Raw genomic sequence first — 21382 nt, forward strand, 5'->3', positions numbered from 1 at the left:
AACAGACCTGCTACTTGTCCATACTCAGGCTCTTGCATAAAGGTCTGTTTTAACCTATCATGAGTGAGTGCCGCATCTGTTACCTGTTTACGCATTGATAATTTTCCTATAATCCTGCCTTTTATTAATATTGTAATGAGGTGCGTCAGTGCACTGGAGGTGGTACAACAGCACTGGATGCACCAATTCCTTCGCTCCCCTTCATGGATATTCATGCAGTGCTCTGCAATTACTTTATTCGGCTGCTCATCACTGCAGAGCATTGGATGAATATTCATGGAGAGTTTCAGATCGGTGGGCAGATTGGTGCATCAAGGGTTGTAGTATCACCCCCAGTGCACCAAAGTGCCTAATAATACATAGTAATTAAATGGAAGATTGCAGGAAAACTGTGCTGAGGATGAAGGTGAGAAAAGAACCTTCTTCCTCAGCCCCTTGTGCCCTATAGAAACATAACATAACAGATCTGGTGAGTTTTTCTTCTATTGCATGCATGCAAAATACTATGTAGCTTTGTAATAATGGTTTTTATTACAGTTATTGCCTAGCAGTTTTATACCTAGTTCTATAATAATAGCATATTTTTGGAAATAGTTAGCTTTAGGCTTTACCTTTGATGATCCGTTAGCACTCGGCAATCACAGGTGTCTCCATAGAGAATAAATGGAGTGGCAGGCCAATTCTTTGGGCGGATGGCGGATCGTGCATGAGAAATCCTATTAAATCAATGGGACAGGAATCTATTCCATAGTGAGAACATACCCTTAGGGCAATGCAAATTGATAGTTTAAGCGGTGTGAAAGCTATACCTTCAGAAGAATTGTAAATGTCCCTTTCTGGCCCATCTCTTTTTAAAACAGGCTCTAGCCTTTTTTATAGTAGTCTGTAGTAATTGATCAATAAGGGATTTATTCTGAAGAAAAGTTGAACTAGACTTTATAAAAACAGTGAGAAAATGCAGTTAACAATACTTTGGAAAGACTTTATGAAGACCCAGTGTCTGTACCGGCCTCATAGAAGAATAGAGGCATTAAATAAAGAAAATCAATGCACAGAATAATATGGTGGAAATAGCAGGAGAGCCAGAGTAAGGGCAAGTGCAGGGAAGGTTAACAAAAGCGACTTACTGTGCCCAGGTAATTGGGGCAGAGAAATACTGAACCATGGGACATACAAATCAAAGCTAAATGAGCAACAAAGATGACAATTATTCTCCCCATATGACTCCTATTATACAGCCTTTTAATTGCATTGTATGAAGGCTTCTGGACTATTTGATGACAGCTTTCTGAGCATTATTTTTTGATATACAGACTTAAAGGTGTAATACCAATTTATTGTAGAATTCTTTTGCAAGTTTAAAGATTGATTTTCTTTATAATTTTAGACATCCATTTTCATCTACATGGAATTTTACAAGTTTCAGCAAATGAACAAATACATTTGCATGGGAGGAAGCATGTAAATGTTTATGGTATTAATAAATAGGTCTATGTATTTGAAAGCATATGATACTTCTTAGTTTTGAGTGCTGTAAGCATAGAAAGAAAACATTCAGCTGTATATAAGGTTTAGTTCAGACTGTATATATGTTTGTGCATTCACTTTTAATTGTTATCCTTCCAAGAAGCCAGCCAGGAGACAATAAAAAACTAGCTTTGTAAAGGCTACAGGTAGCTTCCATCGGCAAACTGTTGCTTTCTACTCCTGATCTGTGCACCCCCCCCCCCACTCTCTGCACTTCCTGTGCATGCGCACACTCTGACTAGTTTATTTAAAGAGCCAACACACACGCACATCCCTAATTCTTCCTTCACCAATCCCCATTCAGTATTCCTATTTAATGGACATTTGCCCAACATCCAGTGCCTGAACAAGTTTGGTTTCTTGTGTCCAAAGTGAAGCTGTGCTATATTTCTATTATATTTTCAGGTATCTGTATGTGACTAGCGCCTGTTTCTCCTGGCTCTGCTTCTTCCTGTACTATGTGTGCTGTATTGTATTTCCTTTGCTTGACCCGTGTCATTGGCCCCGAACCTGTGCCACCTACCATAGCTTACCTGCCTATTCCTTATGATGCTGTTTTGCCTCCTGCCCACCACCAACACCTACACCTCTCTTAGGAAACAACCTTATACCATGTGGCAGCAGAAGGTCAGCTTTCATTTCCTAGAGCAGTAGAGAAGGTAAAAGCTAGAGGGTACTTAGACTATGCTTCTCAGTGCAAAGCCAAATTGGTTGGGTACTACAGCTGGTCTCCACCCTTTGCCTTATTATCCATGCTTTCACCATATTGCAACTTTGAGGGGGGGTTTTGTTTTTTAACAAGGCAAGGGAATATGTTATTAAAAAACATGCAAGTTACTATGTTAAACATATTTCTTTAGTGGTTCTCAAACTGTGAGATGGGCTTTACCAGTGAGGTGCCCCCTAGTTGTTGGTTAGGTATAGCTGGAGAGGCAGTTTTTCACAAAAGTGACAGTAAGATGCTAAGTTCCTATCCTGGCTGCAACAATCTCTGGTTTACTAACATTATTCATTAATTTTGTACTTATTTTAATGTTATATCAAGTTAAGGCTAGGTTCACACTACGTATATGTCCGGCCGCATATTTTTCGCGGCCGGACATATACGTATGAAACTCCGGCCGGGACTTTACGCAAGTTGCGGCCGGATACATACGGACCGCGAACTTACGCCCGTAGCGTACTTACGCTTCCCGAGCGCTCTTCGTAGCGATCTAACAGCGGTCTTTTACTTGGAAATCTTCGCCTAGCCCCGGACACCCCACAGAACCTTTTGGATTGGAACAAAAATCTGGCAAAATGAAGAAATCACCACTACGTAGGGACCGCATGTTACGCTACGGGCGTAATTTACGGCATTTCTGTCCGGAAATAATGGTTTGGTTCATTTTTTACAGCGCTGCATACGATCCGGGCGTAAGTTCGTACGTAGTGTGAACTGTGCGCCCGTAGATCGTATACTTTCCATTGTACGCAAACTACGTAAGTTTCCGGCCGCTTATTCACGGAACGCGCTACGGCCGGAAACTTACGTAGTGTGAACGTAGCCTTAAAGTGCAAATCTGGTAAAAAGTATTTTTTTCCCAATCAGCTAGTTTTAGAAAGCTATACAGATTTGTAAATAACTTCTAATAAAAAAAATCTCAAGTCTTCCGTCACTTATCAGCTGCTGTTTGTCGTACAAAAAGAGGTGTGTTCTTTCGAGTCTAACACAGTGCTCTTTGCTGCTAAATGTCCAGAGCAGGAGAGGTTTTCTATGGGGATTTGCTACTGCTCTGGACAGTTGCTGATTTAGAAAGAAGTGGCAACAGAGAGCATTGTGGCAAGCTGGAAAAAAAAATCACCATTTCCTGCAGGACATACAACAGCTACTTACAACATTCAAGTACTGGAAGTCTTGAGATTTTTAAATAGAATTTATTTAGAAATCTGCATAAACCTTCTGACACTAGTTCATTAAAAAAATATATATGTATATATATTTATACATATAAATAACGGGTAGACTGAGCAGCATTCTTCTGGTCTGTATGGTGAGGCCTAGCCATTACTTCGCTCTGTTGGGTGAGGCTCTAATAGAAAAAGCTTACACAGCCCTGCCTCAGGGATCATTTGAAAGTTGTAATGTCAGCAATTCCATACTGCATTTTAGTTACCCATAACACTTGTTTGAAAACTAAAATTTTGAGCAGCCTGAGGGAGTTTGACTTCTGGGCTTTATATGCAATGGCATTTGTTATAATTTCTGTATTCTGTCAGCAAGGACTCAGGGCTGTCAACAGCCTCTCTGATGGCATCATTGATGGTATATAGTCAGTTATAAAAGGCACCTATGCTGATTATTTAATGAAAACACCTAGAGGGGAGATTCAGTTTCTTCTATTTGTGTGCACAAAGCAGCACCACGTGGAGAGGCTTTATTAAGTACAGAGATGTATAGCCCTTGTGTGCCGCTATACAGATGCTGTTGGGTGCCACAGTCTTTCTTGAGCAGAATACCTCCATACATACAAAGTCCATGTGTTTGAATTTGACTTTACTTGCACCACTAACACTTGTAAAGGGTCCCCTTCAGTTAATAGTAGTACATTAGGGGATTCCTGATCATTACAAATAATTAATTTATAAGAGAGGGAGAACCTTTCCTTTAAGAGGTTTGGAGTTCTCTTAGAACACAAATTACTGTGAATAATTGAACATTTTTCATAATTTACAGCCCTTAGAGAACTGACAAAACATGTTGGAACATCTCGATAGTTATGCCCATTTTGTACTATAAATATCCGCCTACAAAATGCATCAGAGAATGACATAACCAGCAAAGTGTTTTAAAAGCACAAGTTTTGCTGTAGTTGAATGTTATCAGCCGATAGGAAGAAAGTAGTTCCCATGAAAGCTTATTTGTATTCTCAAGGCCTGGCAACTTTTACTTGTATTTCCTATAAAAGTTCAACTTTATACTAAAGGTTCTGTTATTATATAATATATAATTAGTGAGCATTTAATACTGTAAAATACAAAGAAATTAAACCCCCAAGTGGCTCATGATGACAGCGCGGTTGTCATTGATAGCACTAGCTGTAGGCTAGCAAGGCAACACTGTTTCTCTTGAACTTAAGGAAAGTAAGAGTGGTAGATTTTTCAGGATTATTTTGTAAACTTTTCTTAGTGAAATGCTTAAAGAGATCATAAAAGTAAAAGTCTTCTTTGTTCTATATTTAACGAGTACTATATGTTACTGGTAGGACTATTTTTTATGGATTGTAACCTGTAAAAAAAAAAAAAATACAGGCGAGTTCTAATTGGCATGTTGAAAAAAAAGGATTTACAGAAATACAGATGCACTACAGATGCCCAATCCGTAATTTTAGTGGATTGTACGGGTGGATAGCGGGAGGAATCTATGGACTTTAAAAAAATACTGCACGTGTGCATAAGGCCATAGATTGTGGATGTGTTCTTTTTCTTCCTGACATATTTTGCACTTCAGCAATTTAGCTTACAATTTGGAAGACTCTGAGAAGTGGTATCATTTATGTAACGCTTGCAGTTCTCACAAAAATATCACACCAATGAATATGTGACTGGTTGTCAAAGGCTCAAACAGATATTTGTCATAATCACATTTTTTGGAGCATTGTCAGTGTGGATAATACTTAGCTGTCTCTTCATATGCACTCGTAACACTCGGCTTTTGGCCTGAGAACTAGCAGAGGCTTTAGTGGGTTTGTCAGCACATCTTGTTTAAATCTACAATACATTTATTAAAACAGCAAAGAACATAATAGAATATGATACAAATGTCAAGTGTGTAGATTACGTAAAGCAGAGCAATCAGATTGCAGCTACTGCAGAGCACAGTGGAATAGATAATTGAAATGGGCAGTCCGGATCCTAGGAACAATTTCAGTTTGTCATTAATTCTTTACCAAAACCCCAATCCTCTTCTCTGTATCAGGAGGATTAAGTGTTGCCTCTCACTAGCTGCTCATCTGTGACTTTCTTCTTTTAATGCACTGATGATGCACCAGTGCTTGATTTACTGTGTTATTCATATTGTGAGAATTTAATGATTTTGCTTTACTAAGATTCAAATATTACTTTCTGTATGTTTTTTGCAGTTCTCATAACTTGGTCACATATATCCACTGTTCCACCAAAGAAATTTAAATTCTAAGGTTCATTTGTTTCTAGTAACATGGCCACTTAGAAAGAAAACAAGATAGTCCTTAACAACCCAGTGGATTATATAAGACATATATGCTGCAGAAAGTGTTTAAATATCTGATTACAGGGTTCTGACCCATCCTGAACCATCCACGACCACAGGAACTTGATTCTGACTCTCTCTACCGAATGGAGCAGTGGGTCGGCATGTGCTTTATTCATTCTGTATAAAGAAACAGTATAGCAGAGTACAGCATTTGGCTGTATCAGTAGCTTGAGATTGAACCGAGCGGCTTTCTGGTTGTGTCAAATTTAGTTCCATTCAGCGGGGAAAGTTGGGTCCCCATTCTCATGATCATGGGGGCTTCCAGAGATCCGATTCTCCACAATCAGAAACTTATCCCCTTATCTTATTACTGGACTACCCCTTTAACAGCTCATATATTTCCTATAGGAAGTCATGTAGGTCTTTCTGAATCAATAAACTCCTGCCTTCTGTCACCTTATTCCGTGTCAGGAACTTTCCATTTGTCTTTGTTCTTCTTTTTTAGACAGTTTCTGACACAGTCAGCAGGGAGCACCATGTTGGATTAAAAAGAACTACATCACATATTTCCCAGAAAATATGGCACCCATTAAATACTGGAAGGTTTGAAGGCTACAGCCTGCTGTGGTATATCCAGATACAGGACAGAGCGGGGCAGACGGGCGACATTATTAAGTTCCTGAGGAAACATTTCTCAGTTTAGGGTATGTTCAAACTGAGTAAAACAGGTGGAATTCTGCAGTGGAATCTGGCCTACCTCAGTGTGTCAATGGGATGCCTTGCGTGCCTTCTCTTTCCACTCAAAGAACTGACATGTCAGTTCTTTGAGCGAAGAGCGGATGTGCGCGAGGCATCCCATTGACACACTGAGGCAAGCCGGATTCCGAGCGGAATTCCATCTGTTTTACTCTGTTTTGTGAATGGGCCCTTATAGTGTAATATTAGACAAAACTGAATCAAAGGAGGCGATGAGATTAAGAGAGGAATAGCTCCCCGTGTCTAGTGTTCTGTTAGTTTACAATTTATTGCGAAACAACTAAATGATTATTGTTAGAGCAACTACAGGGAATGCCTGACCCCCATTTATTATCCAGTAATAATCCACCAATGCTGGCAGCGGCTTTACTACCACTCTACTGTACCTCTTTCTATTGTCCTGCAGATCAGAAGACATTGATATATCTCTGCATTGCATTGCTGTTTATAGATGCTATGTACATAATAATGTCATATTTTTCTGCTTGCCCAAATGGGCCATATATTGTCAATAAAGCTATTCAGCTTATTTCCTAATAATAAGAGTTGCTAAATTCACTGAGCCATAATTAATTTTGCAATCTTGGCTTCCCTGTGTTTTCTCATTGCAAAGAAAATGTCAATTCTATTTCATTTTAATGATCTCATAAAATTATAGATTGATTCAGCTTGATGTTCAGAGACACCAATGGGGAAATATGAATTTTATTCTTCCTGCTGAATGAGAGTGAGCACTTTTGACATCTTCCAATGCCACACTCCAATCTGCACGCACTTCACAAATGTCCTTCTTTGTTTCATCTTAGTTGCAGTCTTTGCTTCTTTCACCTTTTTTTCTGAAGGCATATAAACTTTTTCACTGCCATTTGTGATATCAAGAAGCTTCGTCACAAATCAGCAGTCAACTTGTGAACCGTTCTTTGGAAATTTCTTTGGTCACATTTCATATCTTCTTAGACACTCTTAACCTTCATCTGTTGGAAAATTGCATGGCTATATTTTATTTATAGGTTCGAAAGAGGTCTGCCATGCCATTTCTGTGCTGATATGCTTACAAAAACAAGCCTCTGTCTTCATAAGATATAAACAAGTTAAAGCTTAAGTCTATATTTGATCCTTTGCTCTTAGGAGATTATACACATCTCTCTTCGTGTACCTATAAAAATATAGCTGGATATAGAATTAATAGGAGTAATTATAATGGTCTTATACAGATTATACACATCTCTGTACCATGTCTAGAAAAATATAGCTGTATATAGCAAGAATCCTAAAAGCAAATGGCACAAATGAAAGGAGAACACTAGGGTCGTCTCTAACTCTGTTGTACACATAATTTATTAAAGGAGTTACCCAGCATTAGAAAAACATGGACACTTACCTCCAGAGGCAACACGACTCTTGACTCCAGTTCCAGTGTGGTTTGCAATTAAGCTCCTTTCACTTCAGTTTTGTAAGGCCCCACCCAATTTGAAGACAAGAGTCGTCCTGTCTCTGAAAAAAAGGGGCCATGTTTTTCTAATGCTAGAAGACACAACAACTTACAATGCATCTAGTGGTCAATAGCAGTACAGCCGTTTAGGGGTGGCTGTGGACAAGGGTAGGAAATAACCAAGGATTGTCTGTGCAGCCTGTTTAGAGTCCATATGAATGAGATGATGAATGTCTGTAGTGTTAATATAAAGAGACTCTGCCAGCAGGTTTATGTTGTCCTATCTAAGGGTAGTATAAACCTGTGACAAAGAAGCCAAACAGAATGATGTATCACTTACATTGTTCAGTGTAGCTGATGTGGAGATATCCTCCTGAATAACGTGAACAGTAAGTAGTCCTCTCCATTATGTGTGTAAGCCCAGTAGTCCTGGATATTCATGAGCACCAGAATGCTCCGCCCACTTGCTGCTGATTGGTAGTTATCTATATATGCTGTTTATAGGCAGTCAACTGGAGGGTAGAGGGAGGAGTGTGGCAAGAAACCTGCAAATTAGGAGAACGACTGAACAAAATCATGTCAGATATAAGACTGCAAACCACACTGTTTTGGAGGTAAAGGAGATTATACATTCAGGTATAACATTATATTGCCCCCCCCCCCCAGCACCTGCATCTCCCCCCCCCCAGCACCTGCATCTCCCATGTCCTACATACCTATGTGCATGAAAGGGTAAATGAGAGAACAGGTTAACCGTTTGTCTACCTCTGCCCACTGAGCTTGTGAGAGGCGGGGGCCTAGTCATCACTAACTTACCTCTCATATGCCTGTCCTTTTTTTCTATGAAAATGTTTTCATTGGTGGTTAAAGTAGGTAATCATGTGCACACGCTGATTTGTGACACAGCCAACACAACAGTGAAGATAGGTGAGAGAACCAGAGACACAGCAGCCTTCTCTCATACTCTTCCTGTGCCAAAGACTGGGACACCCCACATGCACAATTTCCTTGCACAAGGAACGCTAGCTAGCGAAAAGGACCACTAAGTAAAGAACTATGGTCCAGTATGAACAGAAGATTCCAACTGTATATTAGCAAGCGATAATAATTTTAAGTATACACTGAGCCACCAATGTGAGCCTGCCCCTTTAATCCTTGTCAGCAACCAGTCTAAATGTTATCTGCAGTGTCGGCATATTACGGCATTTCTAAAAACCATTTATTGTTAATTTTATAGTACCTCCCTAAGAATCCAATAAAATATACAAGAGGCAAAGCAATGATCCTACACCTCCTACCTTCCACCTCCGTCTATGTGCCTGCTTATGATGAGCATTACACATCTACTTGTTCCATTATTTGGTTAGTGTTCTGTAAAGTCATTTTCCAAGCTTGAGACAGTTTTAATTCAATTTACAGTTATAATCTCAGCATTTCTGAGCAGGTTCATAATTTATTTAAAAAGAAATATACCATGACCAACCCAGCTGCTCCAGAAACCAAATCGATTTTTTACTACCTATACTAAATTAGAGGAAGGAAGTTTTCAATAGTTAACATGATCTGTAGTCTCTGATGAGATAATGGTAACGATGATTTGAACAAAGTTTGAACTTTCTCAAAGAAGACTTCCAGAGGAAACACAGCTTTCCATCACTGCATCTCCGCCTGATTGTCTTCCATACTTCAGTATAGTGGATGCACCTCCCTGCAGCTTAGCCTCCTGTCTGCTTCTCATACAACACCATCCTGTGGGCTTGGTTATAAATCCTACGAGCAGCTAAATAAGGAACCATCTCTGCCTGCTGGTAGGACAGTGTAATTATACCCCTTCTATAATCTCCTGAATAGGATAGGAAACCATAAGTACACAGTCCAGTAAGCTGAATACTCTGCACTATAAGGCTGGGTTCACACTACGTATATTTCAGTCAGTATTGTGGTCCTCATATTGCAACCAAAACCAGGAGTGGATTGAAAACACAGAAAGGCTATGTTCACACAATGTTGTAATTGAGTGGATGGCCGCCATTTAATGGCAAATATTTGCTGTTATTTTAAAACAACGGCTGTTATATTGAAATAATGGCAGTTATTTACTGTTATATGGCGGCCATCCACTCAATTTCAACATTGTGTGAACAGATCCTTTCTGTGTTTTTATTCCACTCCTGGTTTGGTTGCAATATGAGGACCACAATACTGACTGAAATATACGTAGTGTGAACCCAGCCTAACAGTGTCACAGGACTCTCTTTAATTGTGACTGGAATAACCCATGTAATTATAATAATATAAGGACTTCTAGTGCTTCTATGCATGTAACATATCAGGTGGGCTTTTCTGCAGCAGCTGTGACCGGTCACTTGCTAGAGGGCACTGTGTGACTCCACTACTGTGGTGGTTGGTCGGTGGAGTATAGCTCAGCCAGGTGGTAGGTTGTCGTGACGCGAGTGCTAACTCAGCATACAGGTCTGGAGAAACACCTGCTTTTAGTTTTTTATGGCTGGCTATACGTGTCCTCAATGGTCGTTGACCTGCCAGGTTGTGATGGGTCCGGAGGTGGAGTTATGACCCACCCGGACTGTCGGTACCGCCACCCACGGAAAGGGGAAATGACCCATGGACGGTGTAGCCTGTGTGTAGGTGCTGGTGCTGGTGCAAGAGTCCCAGTAGAATAAATAAACTTGTTCTTTACTGATAGATCTTCCATGATTCAAGTGAATAATATAATACAGAATTGACTTTACTATATCTGCACCGAGAACTGTTGAGGTAGAAAGTAGAATAGCAGTGCTGGCTTGGTTGTATGCTGAGAAGAGTAGAGAGAGTTCAGAGTAGTAGAGAGGAGTAGGTTGTGAGAGTCCCAACCCAATGTAGTACTGTGCTGTGCCGGTCATTAGAAGAAGAAGAATACTTGAGAAGAACACCTGAGAAGAAGAATACTTGTGCCCTTGTTTCGACCTTTGTCATTATACCACCTTTTGCCCTGCAGTGTTTAGTTACCTGTCCTATCAGTGTGACACAAGCCCCAGTCCTAGTTACCTGAGTTGAGCAAAGTGTCCGAGTGTTTTCCGGTGTCACCTGCGTTGCGATAGAGTACGTAGGCTCTCAGCTGCTTTGCTCTATCCGGGTCTGTTCCTCTAGCTTTTATTATACTGTTCTGCACTGTATTTAAGATGTTCTCGGCATGGTTTGGGGTGATCTCTGACTTGTCTTCTCTTTAGTTGCACTGCATTGTAGGTAAAAGTGTTGCTTTAAGAAGGAGAGTCTCTGTGTCTTCCATAAGGATACACTAAAGCTAGCCTGTCCGGGACAGGGAACCTGGCAGAGCCAGGCTCCTGGCTAAACTCAGCAGGGATGCCTGATCTGTGTGTCTTGCCCCTCTGAGAAACTAAGAATAACTTAACTAAATGTGGGTCTACACTTCCTCTCCCCATGTGACAACTTACTATAGGGGTTGTAACAGTTCCTGTGAGTGGTGGAGAAGAGAGTGCAAGAAGAAAGGAGGATAGAGATAGGTAGAAGAGAATAGCAGTTCTCATTGGTGTGCAGATCACAAACAAAACAATACCCGTTAGTTCCCCACAGCTGTGCAACAGTTACAAGTATATAGACAGTGAGCTCTCGTGGTAAAACTAAAACATACACCTTCATTACTACATTGTTCCTTAGAGTACAAGGCTTTTGCGAGGGGTGTTCAAACTAACAACAGCTGTCCCCAACAACAACACATACATCCCCAAAGACTCAAGTGCAAAAAGTGTGTCACTAAAGCCTTTTTCGCAATGCTGCCCCAGTGAAGCAAGAAAAATGACACTTTAGAGATCTGTGTACATTAAGCTAAGTGTACAACCCCCCCCCCTCCCCCCCCCTCCTGTACTTATCAAATTTTTTGTTATGTCTGGCGTTCTCCTTTAAGGTTTCCAATTTCCTGGGATATAAATTTTGATTGCAACATGCTCGGAAAATCATTAACAGGCCACAGAACTACACAACCAATGGGTGGTCATATATACATCTTCTAGCAGAGTAACGCAAAATCTGTTCCGTTTTGTTTTTCGGAAACTGCTCATCTCATTACACACATTTTGGTTTATGTTGCGTCATAAGGAAAGGTAAGGAGGGACACAACTGTAGCCAAGTGTAAGAGGGGGGTTATTCTGGGCTATTTTTTTATATATATATATATATATATATATATATATATATATATATATATAAGATTTGGTTTTATTAATAACAAACACAAAGGATCTATAATGCCATATGCTTCATGAATTTATTAGGTTTCTAGTCCTTTTCTATACTAAGAACTGCCATAAATGAGAACTTTAAGGTAATAGGCTACTAAACTAAACACGTCTTTCCTGAAAGCATGCTATAGTTAAAGACTCTGATTGGCTGTACAGGCCATTATAATTTTAGTTAATGCTATTTCTATGTATATATCTATTTATTACTTGCTATGAGTAAAGCGCAGGAAACTAAAAAAAAAGAGATTGCAAAACATAGTCAGACATCATCATGATGTGGTTTCTAAATCCATTAGTGAGATACAGGCCACTTTCTGTCCATTAGAACTAAAATAGTATATAGGACTGAGGATAAAGTTGTTCTGATCACTTAAAGTAATGCATTATTTCTTGCTTGTTCTGCTTTTTAGGCAGCTGTACATTTGATGAGCCGTTCCAGTCATGTGGCTACAGTCAATTGGAACTCAATGATCTGAAGTGGGAGCAGGTTAACACATTGAGGAGGCAACATACAGATTCTTGGATGCCATCAGGTTTGTCAGAGTATTTTAATGTAAAACAAATGAATTTTTTTTTACAGTTTACTTACTATATGCAGTATAATGTATATTACTTCCAATGCCTGTTGGGCCCTTTACTTAAAGAGTACCTGTCATTAGAAAAAAAATTGACATGTCAGAGAGACATGTCAAAAACTTCGATCAGTCAGGGTCTGTGTGTTCAGACCACCACCAATAAGGAGAACAAGCCAGAAATCTGCATTGCAGTGCATTCCTCTCCTTGCTCTGTGACCATCTGACCTAGATGGCCCCAGAGAGTGTTCTGTGCCTTGACATCTCCTAGCTCGTTTTTCTGATTGAACACTCAGACACCTACCGATTGAAAATTTTGACTAGCGATCAAAAATTTTTCTCTGTAACATGTCAAAAGGTTTTTTTTTCCAATGACAGGCAGTCTTTAAATCTGCCCTATTCTTTTTAGAACAAGACCCTTTGGAGCAATGTGCATATTTTCTTATTCCTTGAAGCCATTTTACTTTTTATTCCATGGAATATAGTACAATGGCCAATTGAAGACTTGAAACAACCTAACAACCTTTAGAAATGAGGTGTGAGCAACACCCAAAGTGCAGGTAGACTTCTTTAAAAAGCTAATAGAAAAAAACCCCAGCATTCGTAGCACAGAATATCTTTGGTAATCCATGAATCATCTATTAATATTTGCTATACTTAATGGAGTACTTGCTGTGTAATCTGGACCAACCCCCATAGCCTTGCTGTGTAATCTGGACCACACCCTACAGCCTGGCTGTGTAGCTTGGACAACCCCTTACAGTCTCAACACAAAAGTAGGTATAAACTGCACCAGCTATAAGAAAAACTTTAGAGAGACAGTGCATGTCTCACCAGACTGGACTGACATCTGGAAAGAATCCAAAGGTGCAAAATGAAGACAGCACTTGAACGTGAAAACCAGTGACTTTATTATCCTTTCTGTAGCATGGTTACAAAGTGCCAAAGTGCTTTCTTAAGTAAAAGTGTCTGTGTAACTCAGAAGTCAAGTCATCACAATAACAGGTGTGCCAATTAATCAAATAAATATAAACATTGCAGAATTATATAGTATAAGCAACTACATAAATCCATCATATCATAAAATACATAGTGATGTGCACCAGTCATGATATTATAATTATTAAACCTCCTAATTGCCAACGTGATTATGTGACGTGTGTAGTAAAAACGCAAGATGTATTCATAACATTAACAGCAAGTTCCATCAACATGGCAAAGATCCATGTGTAAAACGCCAAGTGTAGAGTGCCAATGCGCATGTGTCAAGCTACTACGTCATGGATGCACAAGGTCTATGGGAATCCCGAAAGCCATTTTGGTATTGGCAAATACCTACAGTAAATGAATGTCACAGGTAAGTGCTTACTGGAAAAATAACACCTTTACAGCTGATAAGTACTGGAAGCGTTTAGATTTTTTAATAGAAGAAAATTACAGTCTTTGGCACTTTCTGGCACAAATTGATTTTTTATTTTTTTTTGCTGACCTACCCATTTCACATCCAGGTGATGTCTTACTATTACGTGTGAAGAAGATCAAAGACCGAAAGTTCAAATCCAGTCTTCAGCTACCCTTGACAGACAAAAACAAAGGAAATTTTCCATCCAAAAGTTTTATTGGCGGCTAAAAAAAATAATATATAAGGTGGCAATCCTGGATCACAAAAAAATAATCAATATCCATGTTCATAGATAATATGGTGCCATGTTGGAAATAGGGCTTGCTGTTGTTGATCTTCCAATCCCAAACATCAAGTCTGTTGTATATATGAGAAAAAGAGAATACATTTTAGAATTAATTTTTGTATAGGTAGCATACAGAGCATCATCAACACTTAATATTATTATGATGATATACATACAGGATCAAAGGAATGTCATCCTCACTGTAAGAGTCTCTGTGTCAACCATTATGAACAAAAAAAATGGGAGTAAGTGAACACAACATTTTACACCTTGAAATCCAAATTCAGACCCCATGATGCCAAACTTTCTAGGGTATATACCCTACTATCTCTTCTTGGGTTGTGCCATCCTATCACCACCCCTTCTACTTCATGGGACCCTATCAACGATAGCAAATGTAAAATTTTGTAGTGCGTCTGAAGCCTCCACAAAATGTTTTGTTTTGTTATTGTGATTATTTCAGTGCTGTGTTATACGGACACTTGTATTTAAGTGAACACTTTGGCACTTTGAAACCATGTATGAGAAAGGCTGAATTATAACCGAAACAAGTGCTGTCTCCATTTAGCATCCCCCTATAGTCTCACTGTGCAGTTTGGTTTACCCCTTTTAACAGCAGTCTAGCCGTGTGGTATGAGCCACCCCCTGTAACATAAGTTGTGCTTTGTAGTCTGACCCCCCCCCCCCCCTCCCATTACTGCAGTCTGGCTGTATAGTATGTGCAACCCCCTGTAACAACAGTCTGTATACTGTATGTAATCTGGACCATCAATATTCTGATTCGGTTGGCTGGGCCACCCCCTATAACAAACTTTCGGTTTGTAGTCTGACCCACTCCCTATAACAGTAGGCTGTGTAGTTTAGACCACCCTGTATAACATCAGTTTGGCTTTATAGTCCTGATAGGTATGTGGGTAGATGGATAAACAGACAGTGTATATATATTCTCAAAGAAGCAAGATGTCATTTTTATAGAAATGAATGTCTAAGACATCAAATATATTTAGACTGATTAAAAGTCAAGTTAATTATGAATATTCTTTACTGTGCCCTAGAAAAAAGGCAGGGATTTTATTTAAAAAAAAATAATAATTTACGTCAACCAGCAACTGCAGTGTAAAGTAAATGTCATTGCACCCCCCTTGGCACAAGGATGTGTCACTCAGATATCTGCCACTTCATCAGTCAGTCCCAATGACTACACGAACATACGAAAATGAAAAAAAGTCTTACTCAAAAAATGGAAGTTTGTTACACATTTTGATGTGGCAAGATGAAGTAATGGTAAAGATGTATTTATGACATATCAAAGTGGAATGTGTGAGTACAGCAAGCTCTGTAAATCATGTAAGATGGTGCTCTCCAACCTGTGGCTTCAGCCCTTAAACTCAATCTCCCTGCATGTGCCGAGAGGCCAGAACTTTAATAAACAGAATTAGTCTTAGGCTATGTTCACATACCATATAAATGATAGGCGTTTCCACTGGACGACCGCCATTTAATGCCAAATAATGGACGTTATTTTTAAACAGCAGACAAAAAATGTTGTTGGAACACAGCCTAACACCGAGAAACAGACTAGTTTATTTAAAACTAAAAATGGATTTAATGTTGAGGGTATGTTCACACATACTTCATCTACTTTGTATTTGATGGTGCAGATTTAAAGGGGTATTCCAGGTTATTTTGATATTAACTCTACTAATTTGTTTTGTAATAAAATTAATATGTCTGATTGGTTTATATTAGAAATTTTGTCTCTTGCTCTCAATTTTTACGAGTCACGTGGTTCGGTGACGTCACCGGGCCGGAAGTGCGGTGACTTCCCCGACTCAGCTGGCCTCCAGCTATTTATGTGCTTAGAAAACTATCAGAGCCTTACAAATGTCTCTCCCTGCACACGAAGTGTCACATAACGCCCTGTTCCAGAGCGGGACTGTCAGTGGAAAGGAGATCACCTCCACCCCCTGCCAGTGTAATCATCCTGATCCCCCAGTCCCCCTGCTTGTATCATCATCCCCCGGGCTCCCCTGCCTGTATCATCATCCCCCCGGCCCCCCTGCCTGTATCATCATCCTCCCGGCCCCCCTGCCTGTATAATCATCCCCCGGTCCCCCTGCCTGTATAATCATCCCCCCAACCCCCCTGCCTGTATGATCATCCCTCTGGCCCCCCTGCCTGTATCATCATCCCCCCGGCCCCCCTGCCTGTATCATCATCCTCCCGGCCCCCATGCCTGTATAATCATCCCCCGGTCCCCCTGCCTGTATAATCATCCCCCGGTCCCCCTGCCTGTATAATCATCCCCCCGGTCCCCCTGCCTGTATAATCATCCCCCCGGTCCCCCTGCCTGTATAATCATCCCCCCTGTCCCCCTGCCTGTATAATCATCCCCCCAACCCCCCTGCCTGTATGATCATCCCTCTGGCCCCCCTGCCTGTATAATCATCCCCCCGGCCCCCCCTTCCTATGTAATCAGTCCTATTCAAAGATTACTCACCCCCTCCCCCTGGTGTACTCGTGCTGCGGCGGTCTCTGCACCTTTTGCAAGCAGCCGTGCTCAGCTGACAGGAGCTCTGTGTGTGTGCAGGAGAGATTTCTTTCCTGCACACACACAGCGCCTGGAACCTGGAATCAGTAGAGTTAATATCAAAATAACCTGGAATACCCCTTTAACCAATGTAAATAAAACGGCAGCAATAAATCCGCTTTACGGCAGTTGGTAGGAGAAGTATTTTGCAACAGTTTAAAAGTCACAAGATGAAGGCCCTCGGACAAGGTGGTCAGTTGCCTTCATTACCAACTCCTCCTCCTGGGCACAGTATTCCTCTGTTAACAGTGATAGTCCTGCCGCGGCACAGTAGCATTTGTGCATAACCATAAGGAATCTTGCTGTTTAAGCTTAATGTAAGTTGTAATAGTTCTACCACATAGGTGGGAACCATTTCTTTCATACCTTTTTTCCTAAATAACTTATTCATTTATGTATTACGTGTAAATGGAATAGCGGTGATTACAAATTGCTTTTAGTACGCAAACGGAACAAATGAGATCATCTAGATGCATGCCAGCATGCTGTGTCATATCGGTTTTTGCATAGCATGAAGCCACAGTTGTGAAACATGTCAATATATCATCTGATAAACAGCAGTTCCTTTCCAACTTTGTAGACTGGATCTAAGGCCCCAGTGTCTGTTTCTGTAGTGTGTGACATTTGGTTTTATTGTGTCAGTCAATATTTCATCTCAGAACATAGATACTTATAATTATTTCAGTCCATCACACTAACCTCATGCGCAAATCAATGTCTTTACTAATGCATCTGACAGTGGCGATCCATGATCTCTTTACAGATAAAAGTTTCAGAAAGTTTCCTTATTGATCATCGTTGATGCTTTTGAGAAGAAGCACTAGACAACAATCTTCTTGAAAAGCCAAATGTTTGCTACCTTTTTTTTTATCATTACTTTTTTTTTACTTTTATGAGTGTAATGCTACCACATATCGTAGTGATTTGTATAGGGGGTAATCAGTAACAAAAGTTTGTTCTAATTAAGCTTAAGTGAACCTGTCTCCTGGAAGTGCTTAACAATATCATGTACTGTGATACAGTAAAGTGCCAAATAGGCATGACCCAGGCTGATTAGAGCTATGCACTGCCTTGGCCACACTTTTTTGGCACTTTGGCAACAAAAAACAGTATTTTTTAGTACATTGCAGTCAAAGACAGCTTAAAGTGAATGCACTAATTGGTACATTGCTTTCGCTTTTTACATGAACAGACTGGTTCTTTTTTTGAACCACCGCCCCCGTTCCCCACTCACGACCCCAGTCTATTCCTAAACACTGTCCTTTTGCTATGGGTTTTTTACATGAACAAACCTGGTGGTGCAGTCCTTTTCTTGAACCGACGCCCAGTCCCAACGCACGGCGCCTGTCTATTCTTGAGCACTGGCCCAGCATGAAGCACCGGAGACGGGCCCGCCGGCCCCCAGGGTGCCGATCTCCCCTTCCCTCTGTGATTCAGCTCCATTGATTCTAATTGATCAGTGTCATAGAGGGGTGGGGTTTTTGTCACACTGGTGCCTGGTGGGCCCGCCTCCAGTGCTTCATGCTGGGCCAGTGCTCAGTATCAGACTGGCGCTGTGTGTGGGAACCGGGGGCAGTTCAAAAAAAGGACCGCACCATCAGCATCCTTAGGCCAACGCCAGTTTGTTCATGAAAAAAATATGAACCTAGTGTACATTTGCTTAAATGAAAGATATATATGCACCCTTTTCACATGACATATGTAACACTGTCAGCACCTTGGTGCTCAATTTCCAGGTGACGGGTTAACTTTAAAGTTTCACTGTCAAAAAAACAAATCAACAAGGGTTGGGAAATAAAGCATATTTGTAATTTACATAAATTTTTTTATCATGCTTTAAAACAAAGCTATACTTGGGAACCTATTACATGAGACGACTATTGTGTGAAAAATCGTTATATTGCTCCAATTTAAGAGAAAATCATTTGTGAAAATGCAGGCAACAATCAAACGACCAATGAGAAATCATCCATGTGTTGTTGATCATTAATTTTGTGCTGTCACCAAAATCGTTGTTAGGGTTCTTTTACACGGAAAGATTATCTGACAGATTATCTGCTAAAGATTTAAGCCAAAGCCAGAAACATACTATAAATAGAGAACAGGTCATAAAGGAAAGCCTGAGATTTCTCCCCTTTTCAAATCCATTCCTGGCTTTGGCTTCAAATCTTTGGCAGATAATCTGTCAGATAATCTTTCTGAGTACATGGACCCTTAGTCGTTCACTAATCGTTCAGTGTAGTTGCACATTATTTGTTTTTTTGCTGGGATCAGATGGAGTAAACGATCATTGTTACCATCATTGTAACAATTGTAACTAACGGCTATCGTTCTGTATAATATGGTGAACAATTTCAAGTAGCTCTTGTTTGCAAAAATTTTTGTAAAAATCGATTTGTCTTAATTTAAAAAACAGGTCTTGTGCTGGTTGAAAAAAGAGGCTAAACACAGGAACTCCCATGTTTTCCATGTCCTCTGACTGCTCTCAAAGAAGGCAGTCATTTGATTGATGGACACTCTGTGCGAGCCAGACTTTTTGCATTATCGGAACGATAATTGGCGGAATCGGCCCTATCCGGCCAATTCGTTCCGTGTAATAAACAAAACGATGACAACAATCATTGGCTGATCGCTGATATAGGTTTGGACCTATAATTATCGATCTGGTCCATTGTCATGGTCCTGGGGCCAGCACTGGACCATGGAAAGGTAATGTATGCAGTTTAAGCAAGGGCTGCAAGGACATCGGTAATGATGTCCATGCAGCCCCTGTTAAATGATTATCAGGCCGTGTAATAGGCCCAGTAAACGAGTGCCGATATAGCAGATCAGCGCTCGTTTACATTTATTATCGGGCTCCCATCGGGCCATGTAATAGTACTCTTAGAGGACCAGATAGGCCAATCCTTAATGGGTTAAAGCAGACATGGGAAGCCAATGGCCCTTTAGCTGTGGCAAAACTACAATAAGCATCATGGCTGAACAGCTGAAGCGCTTTGGCTGTCCAGTCATGATCAAAATTATAGTTTTTCAACTGATGGAATTCTGCTGATTCCCCATCCCTTGGTAATATGAAGGGAAACCTTACTTTCTTTTGGAGATTGAAGGTTAATTGTCTTATTATTTCCTATCGTCCAACTCTCCTCATAGACGCCTCGCTGACAGCCAGTGTCATTTATGCTCTTGTCTTTAAATGTTTTTAATTGTGTTTTGAGTTATTTTCTTGAGTTGTCCTTCACTTTCTTTATTTGTGGTCTATTGAGATATTTACTTGACTATTGTAGCATTGAGGAGTATTGGCAGGATTATAGAATATTTATCAGAATCATCTGAGCACAAAACAGAGGGGAAATAAACACCTACCGTCATGGCCTGTTAAGTTTGAAAAAGATACGGAACTGCTGGATTTGACGTGACCCTATGTTGCAATACTTAAAGCTTTCCTGTCGTGAAGTAACTTTTTACACATCATCAGACATGACAAAAGTTATTGATCTCAGTGGGTCGCTTTCAGGAACCGGTGCTCCCGGCTCCTGACACTAGCACGTGTCAGTGGCAGAGTGTGCCGCTGGCCGCGAGGACACGCCAACAGCGTCCTTAGTTACCAGCATTGCATCTAGAGCCGCATCACTCCCTAGTTGTGGCGCTCAGCTGTTCTGCTTCTCTGTGATGGCTAACTGGCAAACATCGCTGCTAGTCAGCTTTGCTCAGAAGGAGGGTCTGAAGTCTCTGCCCCATTCCAGCTCGGAGGCTGGGACTTGAGCCCCTATATACTACTGCTCCCACCATGTTCTAGTGCCTGCTATAAAGCCTTATTTGGAGTGCCTATGCTAGGTATGTTCTATGTTAAGATACAGGGGAGTGTGTGGCAGAGTGTGCATTCTCCTAGTTGACAATCAAATGCAACCCCTTTACTTCATTATAGTCTATATAGAATTGGATGTTCTGCCAGCCATGGAGTGAGGTGCATTGTGGGAACTACCCCGGCTGTATTTCAGGATTGCAGTGGGTTTCATCAGACATGTTAAAAGTGAGAGTACAAATGACAGTAACACTTTAGCGCCGTTCTCGAGTCTCCCCGACAGCCGCACAATGTCATTTTTGGCAGGTATATGGGAATGTCACATACCCAGCTGCTTCTGCTGAAAAGTCATGGTCCTGCTGATGGATTGCCCACGCTGCCAGTCAGTGGCTGCAGTGGTGTCCCATCCCAGTCACTGATTGGCTGAGTGGCAATCCAGCAGCAGCAGCAGGAGCTGCAGGAGGACGGTGGCTATCAGATTCCTGTCAAAGGGACAGGCAAGAATACTTCATTTATTATGTACCTGCACCCCCCGCCTGCCTGTTT

The 21382-nt window shown here is 40.7% G+C and overlaps 1 protein-coding gene across 4 annotated transcripts in view; it reads left to right on the forward strand.

Moving 5' to 3' along the window:
- The window catches only part of PTPRM (protein tyrosine phosphatase receptor type M), a 597029-nt gene that overhangs the window by 130160 nt on the left and 445487 nt on the right, over positions 1 to 21382 (forward strand). For all 4 annotated transcript variants that reach the window (XM_069957755.1, XM_069957756.1, XM_069957757.1 and 1 more), the window contains exon 2: positions 12595 to 12717. In XM_069957755.1, the coding sequence (XP_069813856.1) occupies positions 12595 to 12717 (123 nt within the window). The remainder of the gene's footprint in view (positions 1 to 12594; positions 12718 to 21382) is intronic.

Source organism: Dendropsophus ebraccatus, chromosome 2 (genome assembly GCF_027789765.1).
Source record: "Dendropsophus ebraccatus isolate aDenEbr1 chromosome 2, aDenEbr1.pat, whole genome shotgun sequence".
Lineage (NCBI taxonomy): Eukaryota > Metazoa > Chordata > Amphibia > Anura > Hylidae > Dendropsophus > Dendropsophus ebraccatus.